The 18,982-nt window shown below is 36.3% G+C and overlaps 2 protein-coding genes across 21 annotated transcripts in view; one reads left to right on the forward strand and one right to left on the reverse strand.

Annotated features, from left to right (window-relative positions):
- LOC144978023 (uncharacterized) overlaps positions 1-10,025 on the reverse strand; it is a 20,588-nt gene extending 10,563 nt beyond the window's left edge. The window contains exon 1 of one of the 8 annotated variants that reach the window (XM_078923482.1): positions 9,801-10,025. The gene's annotated coding sequence lies outside the window, so the exon portion shown is untranslated. Of the gene's footprint in view, positions 1-237; positions 398-8,603; positions 8,806-9,777 lie in introns of those variants that run through there. The other 7 variants (XM_078923481.1, XM_078923478.1, XM_078923484.1 and 4 more) reach the window with 7 other exon arrangements.
- Positions 1-18,982, forward strand: part of LOC144978020 (twitchin-like) — a 159,467-nt gene that overhangs the window by 36,275 nt on the left and 104,210 nt on the right. For 12 of the 13 annotated variants that reach the window (XM_078923457.1, XM_078923469.1, XM_078923459.1 and 9 more), the window contains 2 exons: positions 14,008-14,146; positions 15,371-15,492. In XM_078923457.1, the coding sequence (XP_078779583.1) occupies positions 14,008-14,146; positions 15,371-15,492 (261 nt within the window). Of the gene's footprint in view, positions 1-14,007; positions 14,147-15,370; positions 15,493-18,399; positions 18,412-18,982 lie in introns of all 13 variants that reach the window. The other variant, XM_078923458.1, reaches the window with a different exon arrangement.

Genomic DNA, 18,982 nt, shown 5'->3' on the forward strand with positions numbered 1-18,982 from the left:
AATCTGTCTAATATTTCGGCACCACATCTTGTACTTTTAGAATAATCTGTCTAATATTTCGGCACCACATCTTGTACTTTTAGAATAATCTGTCTAATATTTCGGCACCACATCTTGTACTTTTAGAATAATCTGTCTAATATTTCGGCACCACATCTTGTACTTTTAGAATAATCTGTCTAATATTTCGGCACCACATCTTGTACTTTTAGAATAATCTGTCTAATATTTCGGCACCACATCTTGTACTTTTAGAATAATCTGTCTAATATTTCGTTGAACGGAATCTAAGGAAGACATTAACACCAAAACTTCGGAAGTCGCCACAAGCAATAAAAAGAGTCATGGAAGAAGAATCCATATTCCCAAACACACACACACATACACACACACACACACACACACACACACATTTTGATTATGCTGAAAGTAAAATCGCATGACACTGAGGGAATGCAAAGGAGAAAGGGTAAGAGGTGGGTTAGGGGGGGGGGGGGGGGGGGGTAGGAATCAATAAAATCCATTGAATCGATTCACAGTTACCGATAATATACGTCGTCTGGCCATATGAATAGTAAGCTATAACACCCGTATACTCTCTCTCTCTCTCTCTCTCTCTCTCTCTCTCTCTCTATCTATCTATCTATCTATCTATCTACCTATCTATCTATCAATCTCTCTCTCTCTCTCTCGCCCTCTCTCTCTCTCTCTATCTATCTATCTATCTATCTATCTATCTATCTATCTATCTATCTTTCTACCTATCTATCTATCAATCTATCTCTCTCTCGCTCTCTCTCTCTCTCTCTCTCTCTCTCTCTCTCTCTCTCTCTCTCCCTCAACCTACTCTATATAAATTTCTCTTTTTACCTCTCAAGCTCTCTTCTTTCACTTTTCCTCGCAAAAATTTACACCCAAATACATATATATACATATTCCCAACCCCCCCCCCCACACACACACACCCACCCCCCCCCCCACACACACACACCCACCCACCCACACCCCCCCCCCCCCCCACACACACACATAATAGAGGCATAATACATCTGGTTAAATCTGTACACACAAATCTAATTCTTTCCCCTCTCTTTAGGGTTTCTATGTATCTACGCCCTTTGTATATTGATAGAGAAACCGATTTGCTGTCTTTTTATGTTTTTACTTGTAATTCAGTTGCCGAGAATTCAATGGGGCCCGTCTTAGCCGTGGTTTGGAAGGCGATCAATACAAAAATCGAACACTGACAAAACAACAATATTTTAATCTTGGCCAGACAACAACTGCAACCCCGTATAGATAGAACGAAGATGACGTCACTCAAGCCTTTGTTATTGTATTTTGCCATCCGCGTTTGTGAGCAATTCTCTAAAGCAGACTATAAAGGTTCATGGTTACACATAATTTTGTGTGTTGGTCCGTTGTTATTCCGGATGGCAATGTTATGAGCTTCTTAGACAAGCGCATACTATCTATAGATAGTATGCGCTTGCTTGGCTTAGAAGCTCACAACATTGCCATCCGAAAGTATAACGGACCAACACACAAGACTAATGCGAAATCTTAAACGTTTTTAGTCGGGTTAATACAATTTAGTGAGAATTACCCATAAACGTGGATGGCAAAAAAAACAATATCAAAGATATGAGTGACGTCAACTTCGTTCTATCTATAGATATTTATAAATAAAAATAAATTTAACAGCTTTAAAAAAAAAAATTTAAAAGAACAAAATATCAAACACGAAACGTTTCGAGCTCAACAGAGAGGAAGTCCGAAATATTTAGTCGTTGATCTAGTTTTTTAGTTATTAATTTATAATTTTATTGGGATTTTTTTTTTGGGGGGGTGGGGGGGTTAGTTGTTGTTGTTGTTGGGTGAAGAAGGGTTTTGAGCCCGAAACATTCCGTGTTTGATATAAATTTTGTTGTTATTTTTTTTTAAGTTGTTGTATTCATTATCACTTTTTACAGTCCCCAGCTTCTGTCAACTAAGTATCACTTTGATCCATATCGATAACACTTTTTACAGTCCGAGTCCCCAGCTTCTGTCAACTAAGTATCACTTTGATCCATATAGATAACACTTTTTACAGTCCGAGTCCCCAGCTTCTGTCAACTAAGTATCACTTTGATCCATATAGATAACACTTTTTACAGTCCGAGTCCCCAGCTTGTGTCAACTAAGTATCACTTTGATCCATATAGATAACACTTTTTACAGTCCGAGTCCCCAGCTTGTGTCAACTAAGTATCACTTTGATCCATATAGATAACACTTTTTACAGTCCGAGTCCCCAGCTTGTGTCAACTAAGTATCACTTTGATCCATATAGATAACACTTTTTACAGTCCGAGTCCCCAGCTTGTGTCAACTAAGTATCACTTTGATCCATATAGATAACACTTTTTACAGTCCGAGTCCCCAGCTTCTGTCAACTAAGTATCACTTTGATCCATATAGATAACACTTTTTACAGTCCGAGTCCCAGCTTGTGTCAACTAAGTATCACTTTGATCCATATAGATAACACTTTTTACAGTCCGAGTCCCCAGCTTGTGTCAACTAAGAATCACTTTGATCCATATAGATAACACTTTTTACAGTCCGAGTCCCCAGCTTGTGTCAACTAAGTATCACTTTGATCCATATAGATAACACTTTTTACAGTCCGAGTCCCCAGCTTGTGTCAACTAAGTATCACTTTGATCCATATAGATAACACTTTTTACAGTCCGAGTCCCCAGCTTGTGTCAACTAAGTATCACTTTGATCCATATAGATAACACTTTTTACAGTCCGAGTCCCCAGCTTCTGTCAACTAAGTATCACTTTGATCCATATAGATAACACTTTTTACAGTCCGAGTCCCCAGCTTGTGTCAACTAAGTATCACTTTGATCCATATAGATAACACTTTTTACAGTCCGAGTCCCCAGCTTGTGTCAACTAAGTATCACTTTGATCCATATAGATAACACTTTTTACAGTCCGAGTCCCCAGCTTCTGTCAACTAAGTATCACTTTGATCCATATAGATAACACTTTTTACAGTCCGAGTCCCCAGCTTCTGTCAACTAAGTATCACTTTGATCCATATAGATAACACTTTTTACAGTCCGAGTCCCCAGCTTCTGTCAACTAAGTATCACTTTGATCCATATAGATAACACTTTTTACAGTCCGAGTCCCCAGCTTCTGTCAACTAAGTATCACTTTGATCCATATAGATAACACTTTTTACAGTCCGAGTCCCCAGCTTCTGTCAACTAAGTATCACTTTGATCCATATAGATAACACTTTTTACAGTCCGAGTCCCCAGCTTCTGTCAACTAAGTATCACTTTGATCCATATAGATAACACTTTTTACAGTCCGAGTCCCCAGCTTGTGTCAACTAAGTATCACTTTGATCCATATAGATAACACTTTTTACAGTCCGAGTCCCCAGCTTGTGTCAACTAAGTATCACTTTGATCCATATAGATAACACTTTTTACAGTCCGAGTCCCCAGCTTCTGTCAACTAAGTATCACTTTGATCCATATAGATAACACTTTTTACAGTCCGAGTCCCCAGCTTCTGTCAACTAAGTATCACTTTGATCCATATAGATAACACTTTTTACAGTCCGAGTCCCCAGCTTCTGTCAACTAAGTATCACTTTGATCCATATAGATAACACTTTTTACAGTCCGAGTCCCCAGCTTCTGTCAACTAAGTATCACTTTGATCCATATAGATAACACTTTTTACAGTCCGAGTCCCCAGCTTGTGTCAACTAAGTATCACTTTGATCCATATAGATAACACTTTTTACAGTCCGAGTCCCCAGCTTGTGTTCAACTAAGTATCACTTTGATCCATATAGATAACACTTTTTACAGTCCGAGTCCCCAGCTTCTGTCAACTAAGTATCACTTTGATCCATATAGATAACACTTTTTACAGTCCGAGTCCCCAGCTTGTGTCAACTAAGTATCACTTTGATCCATATAGATAACACTTTTTACAGTCCGAGTCCCCAGCTTCTGTCAACTAAGTATCACTTTGATCCATATAGATAACACTTTTTACAGTCCGAGTCCCCAGCTTCTGTCAACTAAGTATCACTTTGATCCATATAGATAACACTTTTTACAGTCCGAGTCCCCAGCTTCTGTCAACTAAGTATCACTTTGATCCATATAGATAACACTTTTTACAGTCCGAGTCCCCAGCTTGTGTCAACTAAGTATCACTTTGATCCATATAGATAACACTTTTTACAGTCCGAGTCCCCAGCTTCTGTCAACTAAGTATCACTTTGATCCATATAGATAACACTTTTTACAGTCCGAGTCCCCAGCTTCTGTCAACTAAGTATCACTTTGATCCATATAGATAACACTTTTTACAGTCCGAGTCCCCAGCTTGTGTCAACTAAGTATCACTTTGATCCATATAGATAACACTTTTTACAGTCCGAGTCCCCAGCTTGTGTCAACTAAGAATCACTTTGATCCATATAGATAACACTTTTTACAGTCCGAGTCCCCAGCTTCTGTCAACTAAGTATCACTTTGATCCTAAGATAACACTTTTTACAGTCCGAGTCCCCAGCTTCTGTCAACTAGTATCACTTTGATCCATATAGATAACACTTTTTACAGTCCGAGTCCCCAGCTTCTTCAACTAAGTACACTTTGATCCATATAGATAACACTTTTTTACAGTCCGAGTCCCCAGCTTTGTCAACTAAATCACTTTGACCATATAGATAACACTTTTTACAGTCCGATCCCCAGCTTGTGTCAACTAAGTATCACTTTGATCCATATAGATAACCTTTTTACAGTCCGAGTCCCCAGCTTTGTCAACTAAGTATCACTTTATACAGATAACACTTTTACAGTCCAGTCCCACTTCTGTCAACTAAGTATCACTTTGATCCATATAGATAACACTTTTACAGTCCGAGTCCCCAGCTTCTGTCAACTAAGTATCACTTTGATCCATAGATAACTTTTCATCCGATCCCCAGCTTCTGTCACTAAGTATCACTTGATCCATATAGATAACACTTTTTACATCCGAGTCCCCAGCTTCTGTCAACTAAGTATCACTTTGATCCATATAGATAACACTTTTTACAGTCCGAGTCCCACTTCTGTCAACTAAGTATCACTTTGATCCATATAGATAACATTTTTACAGTCCGAGTCCCCAGCTTCGTCAACTAAGTATCACTTGATCCATATAGAAACACTTTTTACAGAGTCCGAGTCCCAGCTTCTTTCAACTAAGTATCACTTGATCCATATAGATACATTTTACAGTCCGATCCCCAGCTTCTGTCAACTAAGTATCAACTTGCCATATAATAACACTTTTTACAGCCGATCCCCACTTCTGTCACTAAGTATCACTTTGATCCATTAGATACACTTTTACAGTCCGATCCCCAGCTTGTCAACTAAGTATCACTTTGATCCATATAGATAACATTTTTCAGTCCGAGTCCCCAGCTTCTTCAACAAGTATCTTGATCCATAGAAACACTTTTACAGTCCGAGTCCCCACTCTGTCAACTAAGTATCACTTTGATCCTATAGATAACACTTTTTACAGTCCGGTCCCCCTTCTGTCAACTAAGTACACTTTATCCATTAGTACACTTTTACAGTCCGATCCCACTTTGTCAACTAGTATCACTTTGTCCATAAGATAACACTTTTACAGTCCGAGTCCCCAGCTTGTCAACAAATCAACTTTCCATATAATAACATTTTACAGTCCGAGTCCCAGCTTCTTCAACTAAGTATCACTTTGATCCATATAGATAACACTTTTTACAGTCCAGTCCACTTGCAACTAGATACTTTGATCCATTGTACACTTTACAGTCCAGTCCCACTTTGTCAACTAAGTACACTTTGATCCATATAATAACACTTTTCATCCGATCCCACTTCTTCACTAAGTATCACTTTGTCATATAATAACTTTTTACAGTCCGAGTCCCCAGCTTCTGTCACTAATATCACTTTGATCCATATAGTAACACTTTTTACAGTCCGTCCCCAGCTTCTGTCAACTAAGTATCACTTTGATCCATATAGATAACACTTTTACAGTCGAGTCCCCGCTTCTGTCAACTAAGTATCACTTTGATCCATAATAACACTTTTTACAGTCCAGTCCCCAGCTTCTGTCAACTAATATCATCACTTGTCCAATAGATAAACTTTTTAACAGTCCGAGTCCCCAGTTCTGTCAACTAAGTATACTTTGATCCATATAATAACAAATTTTTACAGTCCGAGCCCCTCTGTCAACTAAGTATCACTTTGATCCATATAGATAACACTTTTTACAGTCCGAGTCCCCAGCTTCTGTCAACTAAGTATCACTTTGATCCATATAGATAACACTTTTTACAGTCCGAGTCCCCAGCTTTGTCAACTAAGTATCACTTTGACCATATAGATAACACTTTTTACAGTCCGAGTCCCCAGCTTCTGTCAACTAAGTATCACTTTGATCCATATAGATAACACTTTTTACAGTCCGAGTCCCCAGCTTCTGTCAACTAAGTATCACTTTGATCCATATAGATAACACTTTTTACAGTCCGAGTCCCCAGCTTCTGTCAACTAAGTATCACTTGATCCATATAGATAACACTTTTTACAGTCCGAGTCCCCAGCTTCTGTCAACTAAGTATCACTTTGATCCATATAGATAACACTTTTTACAGTCCGAGTCCCCAGCTTCTGTCAACTAAGTATCACTTTGATCCATATAGATAACACTTTTTACAGTCCGAGTCCCCAGCTTCTGTCAACTAAGTATCACTTTGATCCATATAGATAACACTTTTTACAGTCCGAGTCCCCAGCTTCTGTCAACTAAGTATCACTTTGATCCATATAGATAACACTTTTTACAGTCCGAGTCCCCAGCTTCTGTCAACTAAGTATCACTTTGATCCATATAGATAACACTTTTTACAGTCCGAGTCCCCAGCTTCTGTCAACTAAGTATCACTTTGATCCATATAGATAACACTTTTTACAGTCCGAGTCCCCAGCTTGTGTCAACTTAGTATCACTTTGATCCATATAGATAACACTTTTTACAGTCCGAGTCCCCAGCTTCTGTCAACTAAGTATCACTTTGATCCATATAGATAACACTTTTTACAGTCCGAGTCCCCAGCTTCTGTCAACTAAGTATCACTTTGATCCATATAGATAACACTTTTTACAGTCCGAGTCCCCAGCTTCTGTCAACTAAGTATCACTTTGATCCATATAGATAACACTTTTTACAGTCCGAGTCCCCAGCTTCTGTCAACTTAGTATCACTTTGATCCATATAGATAACACTTTTTACAGTCCGAGTCCCCAGCTTCTGTCAACTAAGTATCACTTTGATCCATATAGATAACACTTTTTACAGTCCGAGTCCCCAGCTTCTGTCAACTAAGTATCACTTTGATCCATATAGATAACACTTTTTACAGTCCGAGTCCCCAGCTTCTGTCAACTAAGTATCACTTTGATCCATATAGATAACACTTTTTACAGTCCGAGTCCCCAGCTTGTGTCAACTAAGTATCACTTTGATCCATATAGATAACACTTTTTACAGTCCGAGTCCCCAGCTTCTGTCAACTAAGTATCACTTTGATCCATATAGATAACACTTTTTACAGTCCGAGTCCCCAGCTTGTGTCAACTAAGTATCACTTTGATCCATATAGATAACACTTTTTACAGTCCGAGTCCCCAGCTTGTGTCAACTAAGTATCACTTTGATCCATATAGATAACACTTTTTACAGTCCGAGTCCCCAGCTTCTGTCAACTAAGTATCACTTTGATCCATATAGATAACACTTTTTACAGTCCGAGTCCCCAGCTTCTGTCAACTAAGTATCACTTTGATCCATATAGATAACACTTTTTACAGTCCGAGTCCCCAGCTTCTGTCAACTAAGTATCACTTTGATCCATATAGATAACACTTTTTACAGTCCGAGTCCCCAGCTTCTGTCAACTAAGTATCACTTTGATCCATATAGATAACACTTTTTACAGTCCGAGTCCCCAGCTTCTGTCAACTAAGTATCACTTTGATCCATATAGATAACACTTTTTACAGTCCGAGTCCCCAGCTTCTGTCAACTAAGTATCACTTTGATCCATATAGATAACACTTTTTACAGTCCGAGTCCCCAGCTTCTGTCAACTAAGTATCACTTTGATCCATATAGATAACACTTTTTACAGTCCGAGTCCCCAGCTTCTGTCAACTAAGTATCACTTTGATCCATATAGATAACACTTTTTACAGTCCGAGTCCCCAGCTTCTGTCAACTAAGTATCACTTTGATCCATATAGATAACACTTTTTACAGTCCGAGTCCCCAGCTTGTGTCAACTAAGTATCACTTTGATCCATATAGATAACACTTTTTACAGTCCGAGTCCCCAGCTTCTGTCAACTAAGTATCACTTTGATCCATATAGATAACACTTTTTACAGTCCGAGTCCCCAGCTTCTGTCAACTAAGTATCACTTTGATCCATATAGATAACATCAATCGGTCAAAATTACCTTTTCAATTTATTAAAATCGCCTTCAACCTGACACTTTAAGGAATTATCAAGTTTTAGAATTGTTGATATATGAAACAGACGTTTGTTTTCTGGCCAAAATACAATTATGTTTGTTTTGTCAGAATTGGTAGAGCAAAATATTTTACACCGATGCTTTTGTCCGATACAAAGAAAACCGCACTAGAATACAAATTGGAATTGATTAAAACTGTTTCGACGCTCATATATCTAAGGCAGATATAATTCGAGTTATAAAAGGCGAATTACAATCAAGGGTGAATTGATCATTAATTTATTTTTAAAATAATCATTTTGATCATTTTCAGCTTCATTCAATCGCGACGGATCACAAGGTTGAAGTAGAACAATGTAAAAGAAAAAGAGAGAAAAAAAACTATTGTTGTTACCATTATTATTATTATTATTATTATTATTATTATTATTATTATTATTATTATTATTATTATTATTATTATTATTATTATTATTATTATTATTATTATTATTATGATTATTATTATGATAATAATAATATTAATAATAATACTAATAATAATAATAATAATAATAACAAAAATGTTAATAAGGATAAAATAATAATAATAATAATAATAATAATAATAATAATAATAATAATAATAATAATATAATAATAATAATAATAATAATAATAATAATAATAATAATAATAATAATAACAAAAATAATAATAAGGATAATAATAATAATAATAATAATAATAATAATAATAATAATAATAATAATAATAATAATAATAATAATAATAATAATAATAATAATAATAATTAATAACAAAAATAATAATAATAATAATAATAATAATAATAATAATAATAATAATATAATAATAATAATAATAATAATAATAATAATAATAATAATAATAATAATAATAATAATAATAATAATAATAATAACAAAAATATTAATAAGGATAATATATAATAATATAATAATAATAATAATAATAATAATAATAATAATAATAATAATAATAATAATAATAATAATAATAATAATATAATAATAATATAATAATAATAATAATAATAATAATATATAATAATATAATAATAATAATAATAATAATAATAATAATAATAATAATAATAATAATAATAATAATAACAATACCACTTTTTTATATATACCTGAAGCTTCATGACATACATACACTTAGAGGTTATCTTATTTCTAAGCGCCAGTCCAAAACGACAAACGCTGTCATATTTTAATCTTCTATATCAATATTATCTATATCAAATATTTCGCTCCGTATCCAAACTAAATCGTCTTGAGATTTTAAGAAAGTAAATCTAGACACACTAAACAAACAAACAGTTCAGAGCTCCAACACTTTCAGGTATAACACAATTCAATAGTTTTCCCTGTCAGTTTTCTTTCTGAAGATTGCAGCTATGCTAATGTTATAATACCATAATATGATCTGTTAATGGAAACTGTTTATTGTCAATCCTCTTATGCGGTTATGTGGTTTTGTGGTATCGGGTATAACACAATTCAATAGTTTTCCCTGTCAGTTTTCTTTCTGAAGATTGCAGCTATGCTAATGTTATAATACCATATGATCTGTTAATGGAAACTGTTTATTCTCAATCCTCTTATGCGGTTATGTGGTTTTGTGGTATCGGGTATAACACAATTCAATAGTTTTCCCTGTCAGTTTTCTGAAGATTTCAACAGCTATGCCAATGTCATAATATCATAATATCATAATATGTTCTGTAAATGGAAACCGTTTATTCTCAATCCTCTTTTGCGGTTATGCGGTCTTGTGATATAACACTCGCATTCGGATCAGAAGCTCCTGTGTTCGAAACTCGCTCGGCGCAAAGTTCAGTCGTTGGAAAAGGCTCTCTTTACTCACATTCTCTCATCATACTCGAGTATAAAATGAGTACCTGGCCTTAAACACCGTTGTCTATGTCATGAAAAATCGCAATATCGCCTAACAGGAACCATGTCTCGTTCTACGTGTTACGTGTTGCTGTTGGCCAGGGATCCTAAATTGATTGTAAAGCACATTGAGTACGCTAAGTGGATATTGCACTATATAAAAGTTCAAATATATATTTTTTTAATCTCAATAATTATCATTTCTCTAGACGGTTTGGTGAGGGCTGCCTATGATGAGCTACCTATTTGTTGTTTCATGTACCGTATTGTGTGTGAAACAGTCATAAACAAAAATGGATATAATAGCTTAAAAAAAAATAATACAAAACACAGAGCGTTTCGGGCTCGAAACCATTCTTCAGTCAACAACCAAAAAAAAAAAACAATAACACAATTATTACATAAATACATCACTTTAACCCTCTCCTTACCACCTATAAGAAAATCGTCACATTCGTTACGATATAACCAACAATTTTCTTCTTCTGATTTCACTTTGTTATTGTTGTAGCGATAAAAACTCAACATTGTGTAGCAGAGCTCATTTTTCTGAACAAAACAAGCATATACTCGTTACCATTCTGTCTGAAAAATCTATGTTTCTGTTGAGTGAGCGTGAAGTTTCGGGTAAAATTCTGAAAATAGCTGGTAGGGAGAGAGTTAAAAAAAAACAGAAAGACGGCAGAGAAATATTCTATAGTTTGTCCATTGACATAATTTATCCCTTTAATTTGTCCCATTATTTTCTCGCTGTAAATGGAGAATAAGTCTCTTCTAATGTTCCTTATAACACATACCTACTATCACTCATTCCAAAACACACACACAAACACACACACACACACACACAATATATATATATATATATATATATATATATATATATATATATATATGAGTGTTGGTGGGTACTCGTAGGTACGAAAGTGCTCGATAATGATGGTTAGAGCTAATGTAGAATACGTTCTTTTTTGTGGACTTATTCCACGTCCATATATATGTGTGTGTATGTGTGTGTGTGTGTGTGTGTGCGTGTGTGTGAGAGAGAGAGAGAGTGAGTTTCGGAGACATAATACCTTTTAGATGATATTACATTTTTTTTTTTTTACGACAGAGACAACACTGACACTGTTAAATGGCTAGCTACTCATTTTACACCTGAGTACGGTGAGATAATGTGAGTAAAGAGCCTTTTACCAATGACTCAACTATGCGCCGAGCGAGGCTCGAACCCAGGACCTTCTGATCCGAAAGCGAATGTTATACGACAAGACCACATAGCCGCACATTACATAACATAACATAACCTCCACCCCCAAATCTTTGATTTATCAGCTGGGCATGCTTATGCGCTATACAAAATGCTATGTTATTAATTATATAGATAGTTCGAAGATGACGTCACTCAGGTCTTTGTTATTGTTTTTTGCCATCCGCGTTTATGAGAAATGCTCACTGAACTGTATTAACCTGACTATAAACGTTCATGGATACACATAGTTTTGTGTGTTGGTTCGTTATACTTCCAGATGGCAATGTTATGTAGCTTCTTAGTCAAGCGCATACTAGCTATAGATAGTTCGAAGATGACGTCACTCGGGTCTTTGTTATTGTTTTTTGCCATCCGCGTTTATGAGTAATGCTCACTGAACTTTATTAACCCGACTATAGACGTTCGTGGATACACAGTTTTGTGTGTTGATCCGTTATACTTCGGGATGGCAATGTTGTGTTGATCCGTTATACTTCCGGGTGGCAATGTTGTGAGCTTCTTAGCCAAGCGCATACTATCTATAGATTATTAATTCTATTACCGTGCCTCTCTGTCTACTCATCTAACGCGAATCATGACTGTCGAAGCGCAGACCAGACCTGTGTTATTGTTATTGTCCACGTCCCTAGCCAATCCCTTTGTAAATATTTTGTCTTCTTTTATCAATGACCATTCTTATCTACGATCTACGAGTATTTAGTATTAAAGCCTGTGACAAAAAGTCTCGTCTCTCTAGAGCAGGGTTGTCATTCACTGATAAAACGCCAGTTTTTGTTGGGTTTTTTTGTTTTTTTTTTTTTTTGGGGGGGGGGGGGTTTGTTTTTGTTTTCTTTTTTTTTGTTTGTTTGTTTTTCGAGTTTTAACCAGTTAAAAATTTCAATCCTGGGACTGAAGGAAGACCTCGCGAGGTCTCAGGTTTGAGAGTTTTCTGCCAAAATGAAAATCATTTAAATCGATCGATATTTGAAAGATGAGTTGAATGTCAAAATTTGTTAATACTTGTCTTTCCGGAGCTAACTGGTTTGTTTTGTTTGTTTTGTTTTGTTTTTTTTTTGTTTTTTTTTTTTGTTTTTTTTTTGTTTTTTTTTGTTTTGTTTTGTTTTTTTGGGGGGGGGGGATTTTTTGCTGGGGTTTGTTTTTGGTGTTTTGTTGTTTTTTTTTGTTTTTTTGTTGTTGTTTTTTTTTTTTTTTTTTTGGTTGTATTAAAACAAAACCAAGTAATATACCAAATGTTAACAATTATATGTACAAAACGTTTCGGCCATTGGTCTTCGTTAGGCAGGAGACAAACAACAAAACACAAAAAATCTAAGGTTACAAAAAATCACATTTTGTGAAATGTTTTCTACATAATATGACAAAATGTGATTTTTGTAACCTTAAATTTTTTGCTTAGTACCCGAAAAGTACCGAGTTTGATCACTTTCCGCTGCGCTGTGAAGCCTTGAGCAAGTCACCTCGTCCTAGCTCAATTTGCGGCGCTGCACTGCGGCTGACGCCGGGCTTATTCCAGTCTTCCCTTGGAATAGAGCCTAGAGACAAATTTCCCCTTTTATTTTAAACGTTGTATGTTTTGTGTTGTTCTCTTATTTATGAGTCACATTTACTCACTCGATTCTTTTTCCTCCATCTCATTGACTCATTTAAGCACCTCTAGTTTTTGGCTCTAATACGCTTCAACACTCGTAACGTCACTTCCTTCCTAATGACGCATGGTAACATAGTAACACTGGCTCTAAACTAGCGGAACAATGGCGGACGCACGTGTGAAATATTTCTCCGGCGAGTATAAAGCGTATCCAGAGGGGGAAAAACACATAAAGTTGATCATGTTTTGACTTTTACACATTCTGTTCACAAGACATATGAAAAGTTCTAGCCAGCATGAAAAATAAAAAGTAATGATTTTCTTTGTTTAGAACCAAGATGGCCGCCGTTGCCGGGCGGCGTGACATCAGACTACTGAATCCAGTTAAAGCCGTGTGCTTTAGCCTTTTGTTAAACAATAATTCGTTCCATTCTTGAGAAGTAAAAAAGTTTAATATGTATGTTTATGTGTGTTTGATTTTTTCGTATTAATGAATGGATGGATGGATGAATTAACGTAAATTATACGTGAATTGCTGACTGGAAGGCTATTTTCCTTTTTTGTAACAGTAAGAAGAGAATTAATTTCATCTTTCATCCACAGTATACCCCCGGAAAATACGAGATCCAACGTCGAGAGAACAGATGCATCCTTCGCATTCTCAACGCCCAGGAAGAAGACGAGGGAGAATACAGCTGTAAGTGTGGAGATGTCTCCTCATCGAGCAAGGTCATTGTTAGCGGTAAGTCTTATATGTGAGAGATTATATGTTTTGTTTTGTTTTGTTTTTTGAGGTTATGTGGTCCTATCGTATGACACTCGCTTTCAGATCGGAAGGTCCCGGGTTCGAGCCTCGCTCGACGCATAGTGTAAAATGAGTAACTGGCCGTTAACAGCGTTGTCTTTGTCCGAAAAAAAAAATTGTAATATCGCCTAACAGGCGTCATGTCTCATTCTACATGTTATGTGTTGCTGTTGGTGAGGGACCCATTGTAAAGCGCTTTGAGCACGGTTAGTGGATTTTGCGCTATATAAAAACTCAAAGCTCAAGTGTAACATTGCTTTTCTTAATCTCGTAAATGAGAGAAATCGTAAATTTGACGTCATTGTGTAGATTAATTTGTCTATTTTTTTGATAGCCTAAATAACCTCAGAAGACACCAGCAAAGCATCATCTTTCAACTAAGAACACAACACATACCGCTCAACAGCCATTTAAGCAAAATTACAAAAGACACATCCCATTCCTGCCCATCTATGTCCAAACACCCCAATGAAACAGTATTACACTTGCTTGAATGTCAACCTCTTGAAGACCTGAGATGCACATTCCTTCCACCAAATCCAAGCATCAGTAACACACTTTATAGTCACCTGGAACAACTACAAAAGACGTCTAACTTTTACGTCATGGCACAAGACCGAAGGGCGAGAGCTCAGGTGGTCGCTGGTTCGGATCAGTAAGTAAGTAAGTAAGTTGTCTATTTTCTATTTTTGACCTCGTGAGGTCCCATGGTTGAGAGATTTTGCCAAAATGAGGGTCATGTAAATCGATCGATATTCGGAGGACGAGTTTTCTGATCAAATTTTTAAGCATCGCGTGTTTCCAGAATACGACAGTAAACTGGTTACAGTAATACGCGTCAACAGCCGTAACGTCACTTTCCTCGTAATGACGCATGGTAACTTAGTAACTGGCAGTAAACTATCGGAACAATGGCGAACGCCCTTATGAAATATTTCTCCGACGAGTATAAAAACGTATCCAGAGGAGAGAAAAACATTATAAATCTGATCATGTTTTGACTTTTACACATTCTGATCAAAAGACATATGAAAAGTTCTAGCCAGCATGAAGAATAAAAAGTACCGATTTTCTTTGTTTAGAACCACGATGGCCGCCGTTGCTGGTCGACGTGACATCAGACTATTGAATCCAATTGTTCTCTTTCAAAATCGTTTTCAGAACCCGAATGGGAGTTCATGAAGAAACTGGAAGACGTTGAGGCTGTGGAGAGGGAGAAAGCAGTCTTTGAATGTGACGTCAGCGATCCGGAAGCTGACGTTTCTTGGTTCCGAGAAGGAAAGGTGGGTTGGATGATATCATTAGAAAGGGTGTCAATAATAATAACACACGTTTTCACGTTTCCATAACACGCATATTACATGGTTGTCTGTATCATAACACGACGATTTCACTTTCATCTAAAATGCCGCTTACTTTCATTGTGTACAAATAGGCTTCAACAGTCATGACGTCATTTCCCCCGTAATGCTGCATAGTAATTTAGTAACTGGTTCTAAACTATCGGAACAATGGCGGACGCCCTTATGAAATACTTCTCCGACGAGTATAAAAGTGTATCCAGAGGAGAAAAACATTATAAATCTGATCATGTTTTGACTTTTATACATTCTGATCACATGAACTGTGAAAAAGTTCTCGCCAGCATGAAGAATAAAAAATACCGGTTTTCTTTGTTTAGAACCAAGCTGCTCGTTGCTGGGCGGACATGACATCAGACTATTGAATCATATTTGACTGGGTTTCTAGAATTCTGGAGTTGATATGTACAATTTACTAGTTGTCTCATTTTTGACGTCGCATAACAAATGTGAATAAATATAGTACCAAGTCCCTCGAAATGGTATTATTATAGGATGAAAAATTGAGGGCTGTTTCATAATGCAACAGTTCCGAGCAGATTTTTTTTCGACTTACGGTTCTATGAAAGGCACGAGTTTGGTATATCTTGTTAAAACAGTAGCGGACGCCCTTATGAAATACTTCTCCGACGGACATAAAAGTGTATCCAGAGGAGAAAAACATTATAAATCTGATCATTTTTTGACTTTTATACATTCTGATCACATGACATGTGAAAGCTGCACTAGAGCGTCGTCAAAAGGGGGACAACTGATGAGCAACAGCTACAACGCACCATCAAAATTTTGGTTTCAACTTTAATTCAAAAATATTGAGTAGGAAATGATAGAATGCAATCAGTTATAGATGGTTTTATTCCTATTTGAATGACACGGAATGCAAGGATTTTGGATAAGTAATCGTTTGGCGACAATGTATACATATATAATATATGCAAATGCACAAAGAAGTTTAATCTGTTTTCGCTCATAATATAAATTCCTTTCTTACGATGTTGTCGTGGCTTTAGGTCATTAGGAACTCACTCTAACACTGGACATTAGGATGATTTTGTTTAGGAAGTGTGTATTCATCAACACATTGAAATCAAAAATTGAGATAGTTTATTAAAAGTTGTAGAGTTGGGGGGTGGGGCGGGATTTTTTTAGCCAATCTGTCGGCAGCGTGGCAAATACAGACAATTTACAATAGGACTGAATATTCATCAGCTCATTGAAATAAAAAACTGAGATAGTTCTATTGAAAGTTCTAGACAGGGAGAAGGGGGGGGGGGGGGGAACGACGCGATTTTTTAGCCAATCTGGCGTCAACATGTCAAATACAGACAACTTACAATGGGACTGAATATTCATCAACACATTGAAATCAAAAATTGAGATAGTTTATTGAAAGTTGGAGAGAGAGAGAGGGGGGGGGGGAACGACGCAATTTTTAGCCAATCTGTCAGCATGTCAAATACAGACAACTTACAATAGAACTGAATAGAGCGGTAGTTTATTGGGGGGAAAACATTTCTAAAGTGATGGCTAAATGTCTCATTGTTTAAGCGATGAAGTCACTCGCCACGTCGTGAAAGCACATAATAGACTCAAAAAACATTAACGTCATCATTCGCAGCCCCCCCCCCCCCCCCCCCCCCTAATCTTTGACTCAAAATTACAATAAATAATAGATGGCAACAAACGTATCATTTTATAAATTAAACACGCCCTTTCTATTCAACCATTATTGACTTGTTGTCTTATAAATTGTTCTTGCATCAAACTATGCGATAATTGCGCGTGGTTTGTTGAAGCTGTTGCTCTGTATTGTATCGCTCTATTACATCAATTTTCAATTCTGTCATCGTATAATAACAACTAACTATTTTCATTGGTTTTTTCCTCTTTGCAATTCTTCTTTGACGCTTGTTAGCTTAATCTGATGTCTTATGGCTATCCAAGAAAGTGTTTTTGTTTTTTTTTTACCGGGGCTGAAATGTCCTTAAGTGTCGCAAACGCCGCAAAGCTCTTGAAAAACAAGCAAGCTTTATCACTGGCGGTTTCAATTTCAACCGGTTATGGAAAAGGAGAGCCTTAAATTAATCACAAACAATATTATGTATGTCAAATTTTGATTCAAACTTTTATTTTCTGGCTCACCAAGATTTTAGAGCATTCACCTCAATGTCAAGCATAACGAAACGCCACTGCAATATCTCACTTCGTCATCTAGAATGGATTCAGAAAAAAATAATGTTGTTATTTGTGTGTGAACAAATGGTTTACAGTTAATATCTCTTTTTGATACCTGGAACAGGTACAGATTACAATTTCGGAATTAGATCGTTTTTAAGCTAGGAGTTTGAGTCCGAAACGTACCTTGTTGCGTGTTTTGTTCCTATAATTTGAAGCTATTAACCTTTTTTTTTTTTGTTGAATGCTTATAGGGAATGAGATTAGCGGAAGAGTAGCGTCCCTTTATTGGACGTCACCTTACAGAGAGAACGTCAATTTGGTTTTGCGCATGCGTCTCTCTCGTCCTGGCTTTCGGTTGCAGTGTCTCAAGCCGCTTTCACCGGAAGCGAGGACGAGAGACGCATGCGCACAACCAACATGACGTTCTCTCTCTAATAACTTTTCCGCCGGTGACGTCCAATCAAAGGACGCTACTCTTCCTCTAATCTCATTCCCTATACAATTCACAGCACAGCTTCAGAAAGCGCTGTCATGTACTTTGCTTATTACTTACATCACATCAGTTTCTATCCTATTTCTTCAAAAGCTCTTTAACTGGATCGCTTTATATGTTGTCTTATTTCATGTGCATGATTGTTTATTTCGAAACAGGAGGAAGCTGAGGTAAGAAGAAAAACTTTGAAATTGAAAATTCACCTCATTAATCACATGCAAACCATTAACGTGTGCGATATTTTTTTTTTAAATTTATATAATCAACCTTCCCCCTGCCTGCTTTCAATTACACGTATTTTTAGGGATTGACTAAGGGCGACGTCTAAATAAATATATGCAGGTCTGACAGACATCCGAACACAATTTTATGGGCCTAGTTTAACATTGTTGTAATGGACTATATTTTGCGTCATTTATTTATTTTTTTTTATTATTTTTTTTTTTTGAGATTTCCATTACATACAACAACGAGCCTATAATAAATTGGGTTATCATACCTGCAAATAAGTTTACGTCGATGGCAATGTAAAGGGAATGAATGCTTTTTGTCACCGATTACGTCCCTTAGTTATGTCCAACGCAGTAAACACTATTAAAAAGGACAACTGCAAAGAGGACAATTTCCGAAGGTTTGATTATTTCTTGGATTGAACAAGGAACTCATAATAATACAAAACTATGGGGAAAAAACAAGCCTTAATACTAGGATACTATCTAGTCCCTTATGTATATGAGTTAT

Source organism: Berghia stephanieae, chromosome 8 (assembly GCF_034508935.2).
Source record: "Berghia stephanieae isolate SIO BIC M18660-M18661 chromosome 8, UCSD_Bste_1.3, whole genome shotgun sequence".
In the NCBI taxonomy this organism is placed as follows: Eukaryota; Metazoa; Mollusca; class Gastropoda; order Nudibranchia; family Aeolidiidae; genus Berghia; species Berghia stephanieae.